Source organism: Coregonus lavaretus, assembly GCF_964263955.1.
Source record: "Coregonus lavaretus genome assembly, chromosome: 5".
NCBI classification, from domain to species: domain Eukaryota; kingdom Metazoa; phylum Chordata; class Actinopteri; order Salmoniformes; family Salmonidae; genus Coregonus; species Coregonus lavaretus.
The window spans coordinates 39,647,747-39,670,172 of NC_139992.1; the positions used below are offsets into that span (position 1 = coordinate 39,647,747).

At 44.3% G+C, this 22,426-nt stretch overlaps 1 protein-coding gene across 8 annotated transcripts in view; it reads left to right on the forward strand.

The window, feature by feature from the left end:
• The window catches only part of LOC311129901 (DENN domain-containing protein 5B-like), a 64,918-nt gene that overhangs the window by 20,295 nt on the left and 22,197 nt on the right, over positions 1-22,426 (forward strand). For all 8 annotated transcript variants that reach the window (XM_084162435.1, XM_084162440.1, XM_084162436.1 and 5 more), the window contains 4 exons: positions 4,680-4,739; positions 9,752-9,861; positions 14,225-14,909; positions 20,419-20,606. In XM_084162435.1, coding sequence (XP_084018561.1) covers positions 4,680-4,739; positions 9,752-9,861; positions 14,225-14,909; positions 20,419-20,606 — 1,043 coding nt within the window. The remainder of the gene's footprint in view (positions 1-4,679; positions 4,740-9,751; positions 9,862-14,224; positions 14,910-20,418; positions 20,607-22,426) is intronic.

Genomic DNA, 22,426 nt, shown 5'->3' on the forward strand with positions numbered 1-22,426 from the left:
CATGACAATTACCAGCTGTCAAAATGTCATGACTGCTCTGACCGCTGTCTGTCGTTATAAAATAAGCATCGTACACCCACATCGACACACACACACACACACAGTAGGAGGCTTGGTTTTCACAACCAGTGCCAGGACATTGGTTTTGGCTTGAGTTGACTGGTCAGGGCTCAAATGGATGTAGGATTTCAATGTATTATCCCCTGTCTCTTTTTTTGTACTCCTGAATTATACATCCATGCATCTCTGTTATGCATTCCAGTGTAGTAGATTATCATGATTGTATTTTATAATACATGCACAGCTCCCCCTGTTGTGTGCTATACAGAGACAAATCACAGGCTGTCCTCAGGAATGGTATATGTTGTGGAGCATCCACTTATTTGCCCCCTTTGACCTCCCACCTCTGAACTCCAGTCGACCTGTCACACTGTGACAGCAGGGGGAACACCATGATGAAACTCATGTTTTTTCCCTTCTTATCGCTCTGGGTTCAGAGGTCATATTGTCTCTTATTATCCTCCCCCTGTCCTACTGTACTGTACTGTAGTGTGTAAAGGCCATGTCCCTATTTCCACTTACCTCAGGATGCACTTCATTAAACAGTAGCCATCTTTCTCCTCATCTGGCTGCTCTTTTGAGTTAGCAGGTTCCAACAGACACACACACACACACTTTTACGGTTATAGTTTTACAGGCCTACAGTGCTGTGATGTGATGGTCTATCAGCCAAAATGGCCCAGGTTTATGGACCATAGTGAGATCTGATGAACACTGCCCAACCCTGGATCAGAGAGGTTGATGAGCTGCCTGACATTAAAGAGATGGACAGCTATAGGCTGCCAACCACTACAGTATAATAGCCAGTAAGATACTGGGGGGAGATAGGGTGAGTTATCTTATGGTGTGTATAAAGCATCCCAAAAAAAAATCCAAAAGTAAAAAAAAACAAGAAATTAAGACATCACACACAAGGCACACCTGTTCATTGAAATGCATTCCAGGTGACTACCTCATGAAGCTGGTTGAGAGAATGCCAACAGTGTGCAAAGCTGTCATCAAGGCAAAGGGTGGCTACTTTGAAGAATCAAAAATATATATATACTTTGATTTGTTTAACACTTTTTTGGTTACTACATGATTCCATATGTGTTATTTCATAGTTTTGAGGTCTTCACGATTATTCTACAATAGTGAGAATAGTAAAAATAAAGAAAAACCTTGAATGAGGAGGTGTGTCCAAACTTTTGACTGGTACTGTATATATTTGTTACTGCTCGACCAAAACAATCTCGGTCGACCAACAGCCGAATGACAAAACAATCGACCAGTCGACTAATTGGGATCAGCCCTAGTGTGTGCTATGTTGCTTTATAGCGATGCGTCGTCCATGATTGTGTGAGCAGTTAGCCAAACCATGGTCCATACTCTCCAAGTGGCCGTTGCCTCCAATTGGTGGAAACACTCCTCTGCTCTCCCACTGTAATGCTATGAATATGGAGGAGGTTGTAGACATAAATCAATCTCTGCATCATTAAAGAGCAGAGAGAATGAATATGGTATTAAACTCTTATTATTCAACATCATTACATCCAGGCCACCACCACTCAATACACAGTTACAATGGCCCTGATGGCTATATAATTTTTTTTATTGTTCCTTTTGTGCTTAGAGCTTATGTGGTACATTGTATTGGTGCTTTACAGGATATTGTAGTCAGATCATTCAGTCCTGCCATTGGAATGAGTTGGTCCAGTATATTGTATTAGTGTTTATGGCACCAATAATGAATGGTATCATTTCAGACCAGTGTGCATTGATTTAGCCTTGGTTTTCATTGAGCCTGGTCTCCCAGTAGAATCTCAATAGGACCCCGCAACCCATTCCAGCCCAATAGGTAATCAGCTTAATACTGCTTCACATTGATCCTCATGCCATTTCTAATCATTACAATCACTCACAACTAGCTTTGTATTGGGGACAACAGACCAATTTTGTGTGTGTGCACGTTTCTGCATGTGTGTATCCATGTGAGTGTGCATCTCTGTGTGTACGTTTCTGTGAGTGTGCGTGCATGAGCCCTGCACCATCTAACACAACACACCACACAGTGTGGTGCTGACTGACACCCTCAGAGGCCTGCAGAAACACTCAACTGAAGGTCACCATCAGTTACAGACAGCCCTCCCCTTTGTGTGTGTGATGCTGGCGAGATGAATTGCTGTGTGAACGGGGAGATAAGCGAGAGCAGCCTTGTACCTCCACTGGTCTACACACTGCATCTGTAATTGAGAGACTGTCCTGGACAGAGAGATGGAGGGATAGAGAGGGCGAGATAAGGCAGGGGTTGGCATTGGGCCTCGTGTTGCACAGGATGTTGTGCAGACAGCTGTGTGTTTCTCACTGTGTAGTGTGTGTTCTGTGTAGTGTGTGTTCTGTGTAGTGTGTGTTCTGTGTAGTGTGTGTTCTGTGTGCCCATGAGGACTCTTATCTACTCTTATCCCAGTTCATCAGGATCATTCAATATAAATCATCTTCCAGTTCAGTTACAACAGACATATCAAAACAATAGATTTGAAGCTATTTACAAAGCAGATTCATGAGTTTATTCTGTAAATAGAGACTGGGATAAAGAATGTGTCAGCAGCAGAGAAGGACAAGGACAGAGAGGGGGACAGAGAGGAGGACAGAGGGGGAGGGGGACGGAGAGGGAGAGAGAATTTGCATAGATTGCAGCCTTCAAATATGATAAGTGCGATGGCATTATATAACATAGATATAGAGGTGTTGGGTTGGCATGTGCCTGTCTGCATGCGTACATGCTGTACTGTGTGTGTGTGATCTCCATGTGAGTGTTGCAGAATCAGGGTTGGAGTAATGATAGTGACCGCTGTAATGACTTGACAGAGCCCTGTGCTGCTGTCATAAAGCTTGTACAACAGGGATGAGTACAGTTCAGAAAGTGCTAACCTCAGGATTTGTCATTACACAGCCCCCTCCCCCACCTGGCCAGTGTACACAATGTACTGCATTGCTATAATAAAAGTCTGGCAGAGAGAGAGAGAGACGCTGTGTCATACTCATCATAATGACCCTTCAGTCTTCTCTGCTTGTGTGTTTGTGGAGCTAGGTTTTCAGGGCAGATCCCTTCAGTGAGAGACAACACACACACACACACACACACTCCGGTGGCTCCGCTCTGATCATTGACCTGGTTAGACATGAGAGACAGTCAGAGCTCTGTGGCTTAGTTAGTCAGTCAGTCAGTCAGTCGTCTGGGAGAGGTTTAATTACTTAGCTAGGGCCTTTAATCTACAAACCAATGACTCTGGAAAAACTCAGCCTGGAATAGGAGAGACTGGGCTGTGCAGTGTGCATGCAGGATTTAGGCATGTTTGTATGAGAGAATGTTTGATAGTGTGAGATTCAAGATGGTGCCGTCTCTGGTGTGAGTGTGTGTGCACACTGAGCATACCAAACACCTTCCTAATATGAAGTTGCACCCCCCCCCCCCCCCCCCCCCCCCCCCCTTTTGCCCTCAGGACAGCCTCAATTCGTCGGGGCATGGACTCTACAAGGTGTCGAAAGCGTTCCACAGGGATGCTGGCCCATGTTGACTCCAATGCTTTCCACAGTTGTGTCAAGTTGGCTGGATGTCCTTTGGGTGGTGGACCATTCTTGATATACACGGGAAACTGTTGAGCGTGAAAAATCCAGCAGCGTTGCAATTCTTGACACAAACCGGTGTGCCTGGCACCTACTACCATACCCCGTTCAAAGACACTTAAATATTTTGTCTTGCCCATTCACCCTCTGAATGGCACACATACACAATCCATGTCTCAATTGTCTTGAGGCTTAAAAATCCTTCTTTAACCTGTCTCCTCCCCTTCATCTACACTGATTTGAAGTGGATTTAACAAGGGACATCAATAATGGATCATAGCTTTCACCTTGATTCACCTGGTCATTCTATGTCATAGAAAGAGCGGTGTGTTCTTAATATTTTGTACACTCAGTGTATCACTGGAATTTATTCAGGAAATGAACAGGAAACTGAATTTATCATGGTGTTTGGTTGAAGCTGTGAGTGCTGCTACACCACAGGCATTGGGCTGATGGATACTAAAGGTGTTTGCTGGTCTGGGGTTTGTGCAGGCTGCTTCTGCTTTGATGATGCCAGGAAATGTCATCCTAATAACATGGTCCAGTCTGCAGCCTGACAGCCTGCTGCTCACTAACTAACGATAAGCCATAAGCCTCTGCGCCATCATATGTCACACTGTCACTGCAACATGCTAATACATTTACTCTGTATGTCCCCAATACTCTCACACACCTGCCTGTCCAGCTTTTCTCTTCTCCTTCACTACCACTGATGCATATAAGATCTGGATAGATTGATAATGTATTGCTTATACCTATCAAATGTTGTCGGATCAGTGGTCGTGAAGGAAAGGAAACTGTTTGAGACTATTGGGACTTTACATGTTTTTTGCCATGATGCCATGTTTTGTTTTGATGTGTCCGACTACGTTTCATGTTTATGCTTGTCTCATTCATCATGCTTTAATCATTGATTCATTTTGCGTTTGTGTGCTTATTTTTGCGTTTGGTTTGACATGGGCTGTTTCTTGTTTGTTTCCTCTGTCCCTTTTCTGCATGTGCCTCCACCATAGCTTTGTACCAATGGCTAGAGGCTGACCGCCAAGGCAGAGACCCCGATACAGCAGCCACAGGTAAACTCCGCCAACAGTATCCCATCCAGAGGTGTACAACTTTCTTTCTTTTCTTTCTTTCTTTCTTTCTTTCTTTCTTTCTTTCTTTCTTTCTTTCTTTCTTTCTTTCTTTCTTTCTTTCTTTCTTTCTTTCTTTCTTTCTTTCTTTCTTTCTTTCTTTCTTTCTTTCTTTCTTTCTTTCTTTCTTTCTTTCTTTCTTTCTTTCTTTCTTTCTTTCTTTCTTTCTTTCTTTCTTTCTTTCTTTCTTTCTTTCTTTCTTTCTTTCTTTCTTTCTTTCTTTCTTTCTTTCTTTCTTTCTTTCTTTCTTTCTTTCTTTCTTTCTTTCTTTCTTTCTTTCTTTCTTTCTTTCTTTCTTTCTTTCTTTCTTTCTTTCTTTCTTTTCTTTCTTTCTTTCTTTCTTTCTTTCTTTCTTTCTTTCTTTCTTTCTTTCTTTCTTTCTTTCTTTCTTTCTTTCGTTCTTTTCTTTCTTTCTTTCTTTTCTTTCTTTCTTTCTTTTTCTTTCTTTCTTTCTTTCTTTCTTTCTTTCTTTCTTTCTTTCTTTCTTTCTTTCACCCTTCCCCAGTTGTTGTATGTGGGTCAGGTTCTCAGAGCTTCCTATTCCAAATCAGTCACTCTCCTCTGAAGCAGCCTATTTTTACCCTCATCATTCTCTTTCTCTAATGAAAGACTTTTACCAGGCTGTTTCTCTCTTCTTCACTCACTGTTGTTTTTGATAGTGAGGTTTGGCTTTCTCCTCTATTTCATTCTCTCTCCCTTATTTCACGTGTGTGTCCTGGTTTAACTTTCAGAGACAGAGTGAGTAAGAGGGAGGGAGAGAATAAGGAAAGAGAGAGTGAGGGTCATTAGAGAGGAAAGAGGCTTAGGCCCTCTCCTCTCTGTCCTGTCCACTCCTGTTTGTCTCAGCTAAGGGCCTTAGGAGAGCTTTAGGCATCCTTCTCATGCCAGCTCAGATCACTGTACCTCCACACAGGCACTGAAACCAGGAACTAACTGATATAGAAATTAAATATATACAGGTTAAAAGTAATGACTAAATGTTCCACCCTTAAATATAGTTGTGAAATGTTATTGTTTTAAGTATGATTAGTACTTTCTTAGTAGTGACTAATTATTACACTCCGAAACTGTGTGAGATGTGTTAGAATCTACTACCTGGTAATGTGTGAGTGTAGGACCAGTAAAGATTATGACATTGTGCTACTATTTAGCAATGGGAGTAAGAGTTAGGCCAGACAACAAAGGACAAGGATAACTGTCTACAGACAACTGAGAAACCAAGATAAAGAGGCCTCCCAATTTAGGGAGGAGAGAAACTGTAAGGCTTTTTAAGGAGTATGAAATATGGTGCAGGATATTGTGAGGACGGCGATAACTAAGGAATGCAGCCTATGTCTGTATGTATGTGTGTGTGTGAACTGATGGTCAGGAGAGCAGTTTTAAAGTGGAAAACTACAGCCCGCCTACAGAGCGGTGGGGATTTTCGTATGACGTGTGCGTATCAAAATATTGTACGACCATTTTGTGGCAGAATTCTCAATGAATAAACATCTCTGACATGCAGACCGGGACTCTGTCCGTTTCTTGATCCTTTTGGGAGATGCACAGAGACACTGAAATAGTTTGTTAAATAATTCTCATAACACTAACCCACTGGCACTGCCACCCACAAGGCAACCAGGCAAGAGATTGCAGGATAGTGTGTGTGTGTTCGAGACAGAGCTATAGAGATACAGGGACAATATAATAGGGCAGAGTGCTTAACAGCAGCTTGAACGTCTTGGCATTGTGCTTACGAGGGCACTACGTTCATCCACCTCTGGCCTGCTAGCTCCCCTACCTCTACGGAAGCACAGTTCCCGCTCAGCCCAGTCAAAGCTATTCGCTGCTCTGGCACCCCAATGGTGGAACAAGCTCCCCACGACGCCAGGACAGCGGAGTCACTGACCACCTTCCGGAGACACTTCAAACCCTACCTCTTTAAGGAATACCTGGAATAGTCTAACAGTAATCCTTCCCCTACCCCCCATAAATAAAATAAAAGGTGGTTGTCCCACTGGCTATCATAAGTTGAATTCACCAATTTGTAAGTCGCTCTGGATAAGAGCGTCTGCTAAATGATGTAAATGTAATGCTAAAGACATGCCATCTGTTTAGCACTGGAAATCTGGAAAGTCTAGTGTTGGAAATGTAATGATTAACACACAAACACACACAGGCATCCCTCTGAAAGACCGAGGTTAACCTTGAGATTTAAAAAAATAGTCTCTACATGACAGTGGGAGAGTGTTCACCAACGCTTCCAAAATGTCAACTGCCACGCGCGCTCACACACACACACACACACTGATACAATAACACTAACGCCTAAAGTGGAAACCGAATCCCTAGCTCACGTCAGCCATCAATATCCATCAAAGCAGTGCAGGTTAAGGCTAGTCTAACATCGCTACTCTTCCATCTCCTTACATTAACCCAGCTGTGTGTCCCCATCTCGCCTCATTCCTCCCCACACTCTCCAGTTTTCCAGCTTTCTCCCATGCTGCTATCTGGCTCCCTGCCTCTGGTTCTTTCTGCTCCCCCTTGCTTGTGTTTGACCTCTCGGACTCCTGCTGCTGGTTTGTGCCCTGCAATTATCCTCACAATATCTCACCCTTGCACTGTGTGTGCGTGTGACCTCATCCTTCAGTCTTCTTTTCTGAAGGGGTTTGATATCCTACCATTTCCAGCCCTCACACTCCGGTGACGAACCATTTGTGTATGTTTTTTTTCTTCATTTTTTTTTTATTGAACCAGGTAAGCCAGTTGAGAACAAGTTCTCATTTACAACTGCGACCTGGCCAAGATAAAGCAAAGCAGTGCGATTAAAAACAACACAGAGTTACATATGGGGTAAAACAAAACATAAAGTCAATACAAACACAAAATACAACAGAAAATATATATACAGTTTGTGCAAATGTAGCAAGTTATGGAGGTAAGGCAATAAATAGGCTATAATGCAAAATAATTACAATTAGTATTAACACTGGAATGATAGATGTGCAAGAGATGATGTGCAAATAGAGATACTGGGGTGCAAATGAGCAAAATAAATAACAATATAGGGATGAGGTAGTTGGGTGGGCTAATTTCAGATGGGCTGTGTACAGGTGCAGTGATCGGTAAGGTGCTCTGACAACTGATGCTTAAAGTTAGTGAGGGAGATAAGAGTCTCCAGCTTCAGAGATTTTTGCAATTCGTTCCAGTCATTGGCAGCAGAGAACTGGAAGGAATGGCGGCCAGAGGAGGTGTTGGCTTTGGGGATGACCAGTGAGATATACCTGCTGGAGCGCATACTACGGGTGGGTGTTGCTATGGTGACCAATGAGCTAAGATAAGGCAGGGATTTGCCTAGCAGTGATTTATAGATGGCCTGGAGCCAGTGGGTTTGGCGACGAACATGTAGTGAGGACCAGCCAACAAGAGCGTACAGGTCACAGTGGTGGGTAGTGTATGGGGCTTTGGAGACAAAACGGATGGCACTGTGATAGACTACATCCAATTTGCTGAGTAGAGTGTTGGAGGCTATTTTGTAAATGACATCGCCGAAGTCAAGGATCGGTAGGATAGTCAGTTTTACGTGGGCATGTTTGGCAGCATGAGTGAAGGAGGCTTTGTTGCTTTGGATTGGAGATTCTTAATGTGAGTATGAAAGGAGAGTTTACAGTCTAACCAGACACCTAGGTATTTGTAGTTGTCCACATACTCTAGGTCAGATCCGTCGAGAGTAGTGATTCTAGTCGGGTGGGCGGGTGCCAGCAGTGTTCGATTGAAGAGCATGCATTTAGTTTGACTAGTGTTTAAGAGCAGTTGGAGGCTACTGAAGGAGTGTTGTATGGCATTGAAGCTCGTTTGGAGGTTTGTTAACACGTGTCCAATGAAGGGCCAGATGTATACAAAATGGTGTACATTTCCTTGTTTACTAGTATAGGAGAAGAAGATTGCCATGGTAACTGTCCATGAGATTGTCCCTGTAGTACAGCAAACTAAATCAACAACATGCACATCTTGCGTTGTAAACACTGTAACATTCCAACCGTTCTTACTGATGGTGATAGACTATTCATCTTACTATCTCTGCAAAACACATTACATTGATCTGCGATAGTTGCATTCGCCATGAAATTACCATTGTGACACATTTAAAACAATCACTTTGCTCCTCCCTCCATTCTCCTCATCCTTCCACTACCCTCTGACCTCGCTCACATCATCAAAAGGTGCGGAAACGGTCATCATGATTGGTACAACCCGGCCCATCTAACGGTTCTTTTCACTTATCTGAAATCAATGGGTGTTGGTCTCCCTGTTGTTGCTGTAGTATTGGAGACCTGGTCACCCACAGTTAAATAACTAGCGTGCCTGGATTAGCACTAACATTTAATGGCCCTCTCTGAGACTTCTTAGTATACAGAGTTGATCTCTCCATTGGAAGCAACAGTCAGTAGTTGGACAATCATGATCATGGCTTCTGAGTTTTGGTATTGAACCCCAACAAAGAGCCAATGTATATAGTCACTAGGTAATGTGATTCCATGCTAGGAAGCTACAGAGAAAGCACACAGTAGTGAAGGAAATGGATAAGACTCAGTAAACTGCACACATCTTATTACTGCTTAGCTAAACTAAGCTAGGCTAATAACACGGTCCCAGCTTCTCCTTGCTTAGTGGACCTGTTGTTGTAGTCAGTGCAGCTGTCTGACACATGAGCCAACATGGTCCTGCTCATACTCCATTAGACACACTGCTGCTGCTGCCCCATTAGATACACACTGTTACTTGTATAGCATTGAGGCTTTTAGCAGCCTAGCATCAAGGCTGGGGCTTAATGATGATGATGTAGATGTGTTGTTCATTACACCTTGCTCTTTTCCACATGAGAGGCTGGCAAAGTGAGGGGAACAAGAACAAGGAACTGGGCGAGAGACTTGACCGCTCTCTCTTTCTTTCTCTCTCATTTTCTCTGTCTCTAGGGGAGAACTTTGAGCAGAGCCCCCTGAAGAGGACGTTCAAGTCTAAAGTCCTGGCCCACTACCCTGAGAACGTGGAGTGGAACCCTTTCGACCAGGATGCTGTCAACATGGTGGGTGAACCATCGCTGAGTTTTGAGCCAAACTGGGTGGTGTATGGATGGAGGGACAATATTGGAGAAATTATGGCAGGGTTGGGGAGTAACAGGTAATCTGATTACAAACTGTAACTGTAATCAGTTACGTTACCGGCAAAAAAATGTGTAACCAGATTACAGATACATTTGAAAAACTAGATGATTACTTATTGGATTACTTTTAAAATTCAGAAAGGATGTTTGTGAAAAAATACATTATGACACCATTCTGTTTTCTCAATGACATTCAATTCAGCATTGAAAAACAGGACAAGTTTAAGTTTGTTCCACATGAGCAAGTCTGACCACTATGATGTCAGAGACCACTATGATGTCAGAGACCACTATGATGTCAGAGACCACTATGATGACAGAGACCACTATGATGACAGAGACCACTATGATGACAGAGTGGCCTCCTGTAGCTCAATTGGTAGAGCATGGCGCTTGCAACGCCAGGGTTGTGGGTTTCGATTCCCCCGGGGGGCCAGTATGAAAAATGTATGCACTCACTAAACTGTAAGTCGCTCTGGATAAGAGCGTCTGCTAAATGACTAAAATGTAAATGTAAATGAGTGGATGGAGGGACCATATTGGGGAACAGAAGGAGGATAAATGGGGGCTATTGACTCTAACAATACCCCAACTAGGCATTGAAATTGCTTTTTGGATCGTTTACAGGGGAAAGGAAGGACATGCTAGGATTATTCCAACCAATGCTTTAGGAAACAACACACGCACACACACACACACACACCATTGGAGCAGAGAGGCCCAGGATAAGACACAATGCAGTGGCTTCTCTCTAGGGTATCCTGGGTAATGGGGCGAAGGCACCAAATCCCCTCTGTCTCTATGGATTTACCCAGGGGGTTTTGCAGGCTGCGCTACACAGACTGTGGCTGCTTTGCTGCAGTTTGGGTTTAGATTGAGTTGTTTCTTGTTGACAGAGGATGAGGGGAGGGGAAGCGTGCCAGGGTGGAAAGTAACGTTAGGGGAGGGAAAATCTGATAAAACAAAGCTTTATATTGTGAAATATCTGCATTCATGAGAAAAAAGGGGAAAGTTAAGATGGTGATGATGAAATTGTATTTGTGCTTTATAGGATTTTATAAAACTGGGTGGTTTGAGCCCTGAATTATGATTGGCTGAAAGCCATGTTATATCAGACCATATACCACGGACATGACAGAACATTTATCTTTACTGCTTTAATTACGTTGTTAACCAGTTTATAATAGCAATAAAGCTCCTCGGGGGTTTGTGATATATGGCCAATATACCACGACTAAGGGCTGTGTCCAGGCACTCCGCATTGCGTCGTGCTTAAGAACAGCCCTTAGCCGTGGTATATTGGCCATATACCACACCTCCTCGGGCCTTATTGCTTAAATAACCCATACACTGCAGGAAATGACAAACCAGAAGACTACATTAAACATTTATTGAATCACTCAAGACCTGTCATGGAAGAGAGTGCCAAAGGTCCTGCTGACCTGTCACTCAATGATCTCGGTCCACTGAAGTGTATTTTTTTTGTGGTTGAGGGATTCGATGTTTGTGGTGTGGTTTCTGTGTATTTGTGTGTGTGTGTGTGTGTGTGTGGGTCAATTTGTGTGTGTTTGCCTAGCCCAGCATATTGAACCCCAGTAGAGCTAGCTGATATTGATACGTATCCCTCAAGGCCCTATAGAGGAGGCTCTGGAAGCGTTGGGTGTTGGCTGACCCTGCCTCTCGTGATGCAAGGTCACTATTTTTCCGTTGGTATTGGCCATTACGCCACACACTGGCGTCAGCACCGCTGAATTATTCACATCGGGTTCTCCGCTTACGTCGGCATGGAAACGACGGCCCATTGTCCGGTGTGTTCCAAGCGGTTCCAGGTCTGAAATGGAACACCAATGCAGTGCAGCTATGAAAGCTCCGATGGCAGAACCATTATGAATCTCAACCCTCTCCCTACTTGCCTCAACCCAACCCCCTTAATTTCAATGTATAGTATCTCCATCCTACTCATCCTCCCTCATCCCCCTCTCCCACTCTCCCTTCATTTCCCTCCTCTCTTATCTCTACTCTCCCTATCCATAGGGGGAGGTAACCCTAGTGTAATCACACTTCCTGCCCCTGTGGGCCTGGCAACAAAGCCCTTCTGATGATTGCTTTTCATATCCCAGTCCTTTTCTCATAAATCCCTCCCTCGATTATTTTCTTTCTATCTTTCTCTTTCTCTCTGTCTATGTCTCTCTCTCTCTACATCATGCTGTAGATGACTTCTATCTATCAGTCTGTCTGAAATATATATATAAATATAAATATGGGTTGTATTTACAATGGTGTTTGTTCTTCACTGGTTGCCCTTTTCTTGTGGCAACGGGTCACAAATATTGCTGCTGTGATGGCACACTGTGGTTTTTCACCTAGTAGATAAGGGAGTTTTTCAAAATTGGGTTTGTTTTCGAATTCTTTGTGGATCTCTGTAATCTGAGGGAAATATGTGTCTCTAATATGGTCATATATTTGGCTGGAGGTTAGGAAGTGCAGCTCAGTTTCCACCTCATTTTGTGGGCAGTATGCACATAGCCTGTCTTCTCTTGAGAGCCAGGTCTGCCTACGGCGGCCTTTCTCAATAGCAAGGCTATGCTCACTGAGTCTGTACATAGTCAAAGCTTTCCTTAAGTTTGGGTCAGTCACAGTGGTCAGGTATTCTGCCACTGTGTACTCTCTGTTTAGGGACAAATAGCATTCTAGTTTGCTCAGTTTTTTTGTTAATTCTTTCCAATGTGTCAAGTAATTCTCTTTTTGTTTTCTTATGATTTGGTTGAGTCTAATTGTGTTGTTGTCTCTGTTTGTCTGTCTGTCTGTCTGCTGTTGGCACTGATGGATTTTCCTGTTAATTGGGCCCTGAGTCAGAAGGTGTGTGTGAGAATAAGGAGAGCTGTGTGAGAGAGAGAGCAAGAGAGAGAGTGAGTGCCCGAGGATATGCATGAGTGTATGTGTGAGTGTGTATGAATGTGTATGTGCTTCAGTTTGTTGAACTTATTGCTCCATAGTCATCAGTGCGTCACTCACCTGGACCCCCCACAACATCCCGTGTCTGTGCCGGAATAAGGGGATAGCTTAACACATGGGAACATTACCTGGGATTATCCAGGAATACTGTGAAATGTTCTGCTAGGAATTCCGAAAAGTCTATCTGAAGTAATTTTGAGCCTAACAACAGAGCTGAGGCCCCAGGTTGATGGCCCCAGACACAGTTATGGTTGACAGGAGAGTGGGATGTCTTTTAGGCCTGGAGCCTTTACTGTAAACGGTCAACAGTTTCTGCTCCCTTTGTTAGAACAGGAAGAGAGTTTTGAGGGAGACTTCAATGGAAGTGTGTCAATGGGATTAGATGAAGCTGCTGTGCTACGGAGTCACTTGTATATGTATACAACATGTCAGATAGTGTTGAGTTGTTGATACTGTATAATGTGTCTCAGAGCAGTGTTGGTTTAGGCATATTTTCTCCAACATGCATGCAGAGTTGTACTGATGTTGATTGCCTGTTGATGTTTCCCCGGTTTCAACCTACAGTAGGTCGAAAATGTGCAGGTTAAGACAACAAATCTGGGACCAGCTCCGTTGCTAATTAGCATAGCTGACTCCATTGTTGCAAAGTGATATTAGAATCCTGTTGTCTTAACCTTTGTCATCTTCAACATAGGTTTCAACTCCCTCCCTCCCTTCCAGGGAGGAATATTTTCTCCTTGATCCATATAGTTTCATGATATTTCTTGGAATAGAATGATTTGATTTGGAAGCATAGAGAATCACATTTCTGGTGAGAAAATGCAGCGTTTCGGATGTTTTTCATTTGCCTCTTGAGGTAGTGTGGGAGTGATTATCTAGTGATCAGTTGAAACCATGATTCACTCACCCCTCTTATAATCCAGTCCGAACAGAACATTGGCCAGCTACAGGCCTGTGCCTGTTTGCTTGTTTATCTGTGTTAGCGACAGAGGTACATTTGTGTGTGTGTGTTATGATTCATTTTGTATTCAGCTCAGCTCTGCAAATCAACATAATGGAGATAATCAAGCATATTTTATTTCATGCTGGCTGCTGTGTTGCTGACTGGGTTGCTATCAAAGTAGATTATGCTGACTTGATTAGGGATGCGACACACACACACACACGTAGATGTACACACCCACACAGTCTGGTACACGCATAGTCTGGTACATGCAGTCTCAGTTGTTTCTTATGTAAGGCCTCTGTGTTGGTTCTGTCAACCATCTCAATTATTAATACCAGGTTAATAATCATCATTATTATTGCCCCCCCCCCTCTCGCTCCGTAGCTCTGTATGCCCAAAGGCCTGTCGTTCAGGACGCAGGCGGACAGCCGGGAGCCCCAGTTCCACTCCTTCCTGATCACGCGGGAGGACGGCTCTCGCACCTACGGCTTCGTCCACACCTTCTACGAGGAGGTGACGTCCCCTCAGATCTGCTCGGCCATGCAGACCCTCTACCAGATGCACCAGGCCGAGAACCCTTCCTCCGCCACCCCCTCCTCCTCTTCCTCCTCTTCCTCCAGTATGGACTCTCTGGCTAGCAGCCTCGACGAAGCAGATTCTCCATCTTCATCATCGTGCCGGTCGGCGGCGTGCGGCGGCTACGACGCGTCGCGGGACACCCTCTACGTCTCCAAGGCGTTGTGTCTGATCACGCCCATGCCCTTCATGCACGCCTGCCGCCGTTTCCTGTCCCAGATGCACCGGGCCGTCACGGCTGCCTCGCCCCCGCCCCTCCCCCTGGAGAGCTACGTCCACAACGTCCTGTACGAGGTGCCCCTGCCCCCTCCGGGGCGCTCGCTGAAGTTCCACGGGGTGTACGAGCCCATCGTGTGTCAGCGTCCTGGGCCTGGGGAGCTGCCTCTGGCTGACTTCCCTCTGGGCCAGACCTTCACTCTGCTGGGGGTAGAGAACCTGGTGCAGCTGTTCAACTGCACCCTGCTGGAGATGCAGATTCTGCTCTACTCACAGGGTAAGGGGCGCTTATTACACGTATATACACCACAACTACACACACACACACACACACTCCTCTCTGCGTCTACATTCCAGGTTGTTGAGTGGGGGTAGATGCCACAGCCAGGTGGTATGGTGATGACAGAAACCAGGTTGGGGGATGGTTGGAATAAGTCATTCCTCCCTATTCCTCAACACATCCCCTCAGCTGGAGCCAATGGAACGTTACTGGCTGTGTCATACTGAGGTGTGATCTGTGGTCCAGGCCTGTCCCTGGCTCCCTGGCCCAAATGAGTTTAGGATTAGACTACTGTAATCTGGGTGTGGTAGAGAGCTGTTCCTCTCCCTGGGACTGGATCTAGGCAGGTTGACTGACTGGACAGCAGCAGGGTAGTCGCTGAGATTAGGAAGCATGGTCAGTCAAAGGACAAACAGACAGCAGTCTGTAGATGACAGGCCAAGGCTGACTGTATCTGCCATAGACTTCACTGTAGAATACAGAACACTAAACTACATGATGCCATTATCTGATTGCCTGAAGACTGTTGCAGAGAAAGAGACATTGCGAGAGCTTCTGGTGTGTTGACTGTTTGATTGGGTGGTTCTGGTCCATTGACGTCCTTTGGAATGGAAAGTAGTCTTGCCTATTGAATTATTGGGTTGTGAGTTTCCATTAAGTGGCTCTTGATTTGTTTTAGAGTTGATGGAGTTTAATTTCCCTAATGTAATGATCTGTAATGCATGGGAGTTCATTAGTTGAGTTTATGTCAGTCAAACAAAGGGACTCCACTGTGACTAGCACCATGCCATTTCTGTCTGCTTGAGAGAAAACGACAGCGACAGGCCTCCCTCCTCCATCCTCATACACCCCTCCGCTCCCATCCATCCCCACTCATCTGTCATCTATCCTTGGATGAGAAATTATCTCCCATGTTTAATTCATCAAACCAACTGTCTGACGGAATCGCTGCTAAAACAGAATAAATAAAAACCTCTCATTCCGAATGAAAAAACATTCCAGTAACGTTTTAATGTTCCTCATTTTTCACCGGGAAGCGTTGGCGGCCTCCTATTTCTCTCCTACCCTGCGACACGGTTGCTAAAAGGCATTCTAATTTCTCTATAATAAAAACACTGTGCTTCATTTGCCTGGAGGCGCTTTGATGGAAGAGTTGAGGCACGGAAACTGCATCTATAACATGTTCCGTGGATGCGTACCAAATGGCACCCTATTCCCTATATAGTGCACTACAGTGAGGGGAAAAAAGTTTTTGATCCCCTGCTGATTTTGTACGTTTGCCCACTGACAAAGATATGATCAGTCTATTATTTTAATGGTAGGTTTATTTGAACAGTGAGAGACAGAATAACAACAAAAAATTCCAGAAAAACGCATGTCAAAAATGTTAGAAATTGATTTGCATTTTAATGAGGGAAATAAGTATAAAACGCAGTTTTAGAGCAATTTGTTAGGCCCCGGTGTAGAGAAACTTTGGCATTTTTAAGCCAATTTCCTGCAAGTCTACACATTTCTCCATGGAGCTAAGCATATTTTTGTTGTTGTTGCAGTTTTAAAGCAAATTCCCTGCAATTCTATGCATTTTGCCATGGCTAATGCTGTGTTCTTTTGCTCAAACATAATAATAAAATGTATACTGCTAAAATCATTGTTTGGGGAATTTGTTATTCTCCTGGACTTTAATGTTGGTGATTGCTAGTTCTCAAAGATTATATAATAAAAAGGTCCTTTATCTTCTCTACATACATTATATCTCCCGAGTGGCGCAGTGGTCTAAGGCACTGCATCGCAGTGCTAGCTGTGCCCCTAGAGATCCTGGTTCGAATCCAGGCTCTGTCGTAGCCGGCCGCGACCGGGAGACCCATGGGGCGGCGCACAATTGGCCCAGCGTCGTCCATGGTAGGGGAGGGAATGGTCGGCAGGGGATGTAGCTCAGTTGGTAGAGCATGGCGTTTGCAACGCCAGGGTTGTGGGTTCGATAAAATAATGTATGCGCTAACTGTAAGTCGCTCTGGATAAGAGCGTCTGCTAAAATGACTAAAATGTAAAAATGTAAAATATCTGGTTTTAGTCGTTTAAGTTGACACTGGCTTTTCCATCACGAAAATTAGGCGACCAGAAAAAACGCTTAGGCGGGCCACCCCAGGATTTCAATAGCAGAAAAATCCCTGCATTCACCCAGAGAGACTTAGTCAGTCAGCGCACACAATAAGGTGGTTGATCAAAAGCATCCTGTTGGTATGAAAATGAGTGGACTCTACACCATGTCTCCTTCCCCCCTCTCTCTGTGCTTGGAGTGCACCTGGTTTCTGTTGTTAACCATTGTTGGCTTGTCTCTTCCCTTCTGAGAGTGTGTGTCTGTTAGGGAACAGTTTCACTATGAGTTGCCTCAGGTCATATGTTCAGCCTTGACACACAGCTGCTGATCTTTGTCTCTTCCGTTAGCATTTTCTACTTGGCCTCAGCAGCATTTTTTTTATTATAATTGTTTTTGTCATTTAGCAGATGCTCTTATCCAGAGCGACTTACAGTAGCAATTAGGGTTAAGTGCCTTGCTCAAGGGCACATCGACAGATTTTTCACCTAGTTGGCTCAGGGATTAGAACCATCGACCTTTCGGTTACTGGCACAACGCTCTTAACCACTAAGCTACCACGTATTGTGGTCAGCTGTATCTGTATTGGACGTTTGCAGATGATAACAATAAAATGCATTCCCCTATTTATCAAGCAATAATATACAATATTTTACACAAAACCCTCCATTGGAATGCAGTATTGGAGGGAGTTGTGAAAGTTTAATGGCCCTGTGAAATAGAGTAGAACACTTTTGCATCATCTCTGCCTGAAATCATCTAGCCTACCCAGGTAGTTCAGCTGAGGTCAACGCCGGACAGAGAGAATGATATTATTCTGGTTTTTCACTCTTATTTTCCCCCCTCACCCCCCATGAGTCTTTGCGGGGTGCTTTGATGTTTTTCGTGTCGGGGAAAACTGGAGTCTTGACATCTGTGAAGGGTTGAATATTAAATTAGGAAGAGCTGGCGTCAAATCAGCACGGCTAATGTATTAATGAAGTCTGTCGAGATGCTGTATATTCATATTCATATAGAGGCTAAACTTATCTTCTCATAATACGATCATAACAGTGGATGAGAGAGGAGGGAAAGAGGGGATAGAGTTGCTGAGACATGAGTAAAGTACCATGAATCATCCTTTAATAAGAATCACTCTTTCTTTCTCTGCATCACAGAGCAGGCTGTGTCAAGTTAAAACCCTCAACATGCAGAAGCTTGTGAGAGTTTATTAGGTTATAAACTGCGTCATCCTCATTTTTGTGCTCTTATGTACCTCGTTGTGATTCTATTGCTCCGTTTATTTCAGAGAGAGACTGGTTTCCCACAGGTAATTCCAAAAAGGCATGTTCAAGCAATGGACCCCCTTGGTTGTTGGCGATACTTTGAAGTAGTTACCGGTAAAATGATTTTTCTTTGGTAGACTAGAAGCTGAAGGGCAAATTGGGACAGTTATGCAATACAAATAAATGGGTATTAGTGTGCTGTGTAGGTTCCTCTTATTTTATGCATTGCTTTAGTAAAGTAATGTAAAAGTCTCAAGTTATCTGCAGCTCTTCTAGGTTTCCCCTCATACATAATTGAGTATTGTGGTGTGAGGGTTTGGCTTGTATACGGTCAGTGTGTTATTGTACGAGTGTGTGGGTGTGCAGTGCACCACAGCTGTGCTAGCAAGTTTACTCAGCAACTCTCACACTCTCCTTTTAGTTCGGTCTTTCTCTCGGTTTCTCCCACTCTTTCTCACTCCGTCTCGCTCTTTCGCTACCACACTTTCTCTGTGTGTTGGCCTCCATCTCATTTCTCCGTCTCACTTTTCTTATCTGGGATCCAATCATATAATACATAACTGTAATCCTCAAACCACACTTTCAGTGTTTCTAAATTACTCTCATTCCATTTTCAGGTGGTCCTGTGGTGCAAGTCTTTTATCAGGGCATTATTACTCCTGTCTATCATGACAGTCTTTAGTTTTCTCATAAATATCCTATAAGTAGGAGCCCCTACAGATGCCCCTCCCCCACACATATGCCTTTTCACACCGGACCCCCTCCTTCTCTCCATTTTTACTAATCATCTCCATGGTAGACAGGATGGCAGGTGAGGTAAATGATGCTCCTCTTCAGTCTGAGATATATAACATCCATTACACTTGCACCTGCAAGCACCCCTGTTCTGTTCCTAATTACTTGTTTGTAGCCAGGCCTCAAAATTGAGAATTAGAGGCGCAGACAGTGGCTAATGGACACACACACACACACACACACACACACACACACACACACACACACACACACACACACACACACACACACACACAATGATTAATGGCCAGGTCTTGTGTGCTCTCTGCACAGCATTAGTGGACGTGTGTTATTAGTATGATTAGTTGCACATGAGACAGAGAGGACGAGATGCTAAAGTGGAGCTGTTTTCAGCACTCTGAAAGAGCATCTGGATCCTTACAGCTACTCTGTTTGTCTAATACACAGTAACTGACCATTAGTCTCAGGAACAGAGAGAAGATGTAGCCAGTCTGGATCCATGCTCTGTATTGGAATGTATTGTGTGTCCAGTGTAATATCCAGTGTAATTTCCAGTGTAATATGCAATGCACCTCTGGATGTGCATTATATATAGTCCTATATTCGGGAATAGAGAGACTGCAAATTAGTGTCTGTCCATCTGTCTGTGTGTGAGATGCATGCATTGGTCTTTGCATGCGGTGGTCACTTGCAGACAGACTTTGAGGAAAGGTAGATGCACACACACATGCCCACTCACGCAATACAAAAATGCTAGGTCCCCTAGTTCTCTTGTAGAATATAAATTGGCTTGGTCTCTGTTTAATGCGATGTTGGCCTTGAAAAGTGTAATGCATTTTGAATGAAAGTACACAGAACCTCTGTGCCTTAGCAGCGAAGAGATTGAGGGAGAGAGTGAAAGCGAGCAAGTGAGGGATGGAGAGAAGGGTAGAGGGAGAGAAGTTGAGTGGATAAATTGGTATAGGGTGGTGGTGTTTTATTATGAAGGTCATTCAGGCTTACTGTCTGATCATTTTATTCATATCGGATGATGGAACTCCTGAACTCAATACCAAAGCCAGGCTGAGATCACGGGCCCTAATCTTTAACCTGGAACGGGAGACAATGCAGGCCAACATACGTGTACACAAACACACACACACACACACACAGAATGGTGATTAAATTGAATCCATCAAAACAGAATTCCTTTCATCCCATATTGCGCCCAGATTCAATTTTGATTGGATGATTTAAAGTTATTCTCTGCTTCTTTTCCTTTCCTCCCTCTCCAACATCTCCCTTTCATTCCCCCCCCCCACCTTTCCAACCCCTCCTTCTCATCCACCTCTCCCCCTCCCAACTTCCCTCTCTCTCCTCCCCCTCCTTCCCTCACCCTACCTCTCTCCAGACTACCAGCGGTTGATGACAGTTGCGGAGGGCATCACCACCCTGCTCTTCCCGTTCCAGTGGCAGCATGTCTACGTACCCATCCTGCCCGCCTCACTGCTGCACTTCCTGGATGCCCCCGTGCCCTACCTCATGGGCCTGCAGTCCAAGGAGGGCACCGACCGCTCCAAACTAGAGCTGCCACAGGAGGTATGGACTACTGTGTGTGTCAGTGTCTGTGTGTGTGCGACTGTGATAGGGTCTGTTTTTTTTCTTTGTGTGGGTCTCATACAATAGGCAGTTACTGTAAGGGCTCATTGTTGCTGACTGCACACTGTCCAAGGCCATCCAACCCTGACTGTTCACAATGAGCCTCCCACGCACACAGACAGACTACCTGGCTCCTATTCAGACTGAGCGGGAAGCAGAAATGCACCTTTTAGACTCTTATTGTAGAGGAACGTCTATTGAAAATTTATTTTAGTGTATTTGAACCTTAAACCTCTCTGAGATACTTATATTGGTTTTATCACCCACAGCCCAATGTGTTTACATAGACCCCTATTCCTCCTGTGTAGAAAGAACTCAAACTAATATTTATTTGGAAAGACTTGGTGAAGTTTGGGATAGTGTGTCTGTACCCTCTCCCTCCTCCCTCGCTCCCAGCTTGAGCTGCCTCGTCCTCAGACAGTGAAAGTGATGGAACCCTCGTGCACAGCATGTGTTTTGGACGAGATAAGACTCTTAATCGTCTGGAACATCCCAAAGAGATTCCCAGCTTCAAGGCTCTCCCTCCCTCCTTCCTCCCTCTCCCACCACTCATTAATCTGGCCCATTCCGTATGGGTGGTAATTATCCGAGTCAGTGCAGCATCCGACGACGTTCCCTGGTGCTGCTCCTGTCTCCTCCTCACAATCCAATTTTCTGCCCCTGTGTGTTCCTTCCTCCTCCCCTAAAGATCACACAGTGCCAAATGTTTTAATTTTGTAATATCTCTATTTCTGAATGATTTTTTGAAGTGAGGAGGATGACCTAGAAATGGAGGATGAAAGAAAGGCTGAAAGGAAAGGGGGGAAGGATCATAGAGAGAGGGAAAGAGAGAGGATGTGAATGGTGAATGAATGAAAGAAAGGCTTGCCTTTTTGAACCCTGGCTCTGTAGAAATAATTAATAGAATTTCCATTTCAAATGGCAGAACAGTAATCCGTCTCCTAATCATATTAGTCATGTTTACATAGCAAATAGCAAACAAGTACATACACACGCACGCACATGCACACACTCATGAATACCAACAGTTTAATATCATTTTGTCCCTCTTGATCCTCCATCCTTTCTTTTTAATGCAAAAGAGGAACCAATGGCTTTTAACCGAAACTAGGCCAAACATTGTGTGCCTGTACAATTACCCAGCGGGGTGCGTGCTCCACTTTCAGCATCTCGTAAATCAGGCGGATGGCCTGCAGTCTTCTCCACTACCTAAATAAACCTCAGTTAGGCCAATCCACGTCAGGTCAGATCTGGGCACAGAGAGCTGATGCAGCCCTCACAGAGCAATGCACGTGAGTCAAACCTGGACCCAGAAAAACACAGAGGAGAAAATGTTGAGTTATAAAATTCACATCTGGAGCCTAGCAAGTACTGTTCTAAAACTATAGTCAATTGTTAGTAAACCCTGCGTTTCAGTTATTCAAGTGTACAGTAGCTCCTAGTCGTCCTTCCACAGGGACAGTAGAACCAGGAAGTATACACTATAACACAGTATCAATGCTCCCCAGTCCCACTGCTCTGTATGTACAGTGGGGGGGGAAAGTATTTAGTCAGCCACCAATTGTGCAAGTTCATATGTACACGTCAACTATGACAGACAAATTGAGAAAAAAAATCTAGAAAATCACATTGTAGGATTTTTTATGCATTTATTTGCAAATTATGGTGGAAAATAAGTATTTGGTCACCTACAAACAAGCAAGATTTCTGGCTCTCACAGACCTGTAACTTCTTCTTTAAGAGGCTCCTCTGTCCTCCAC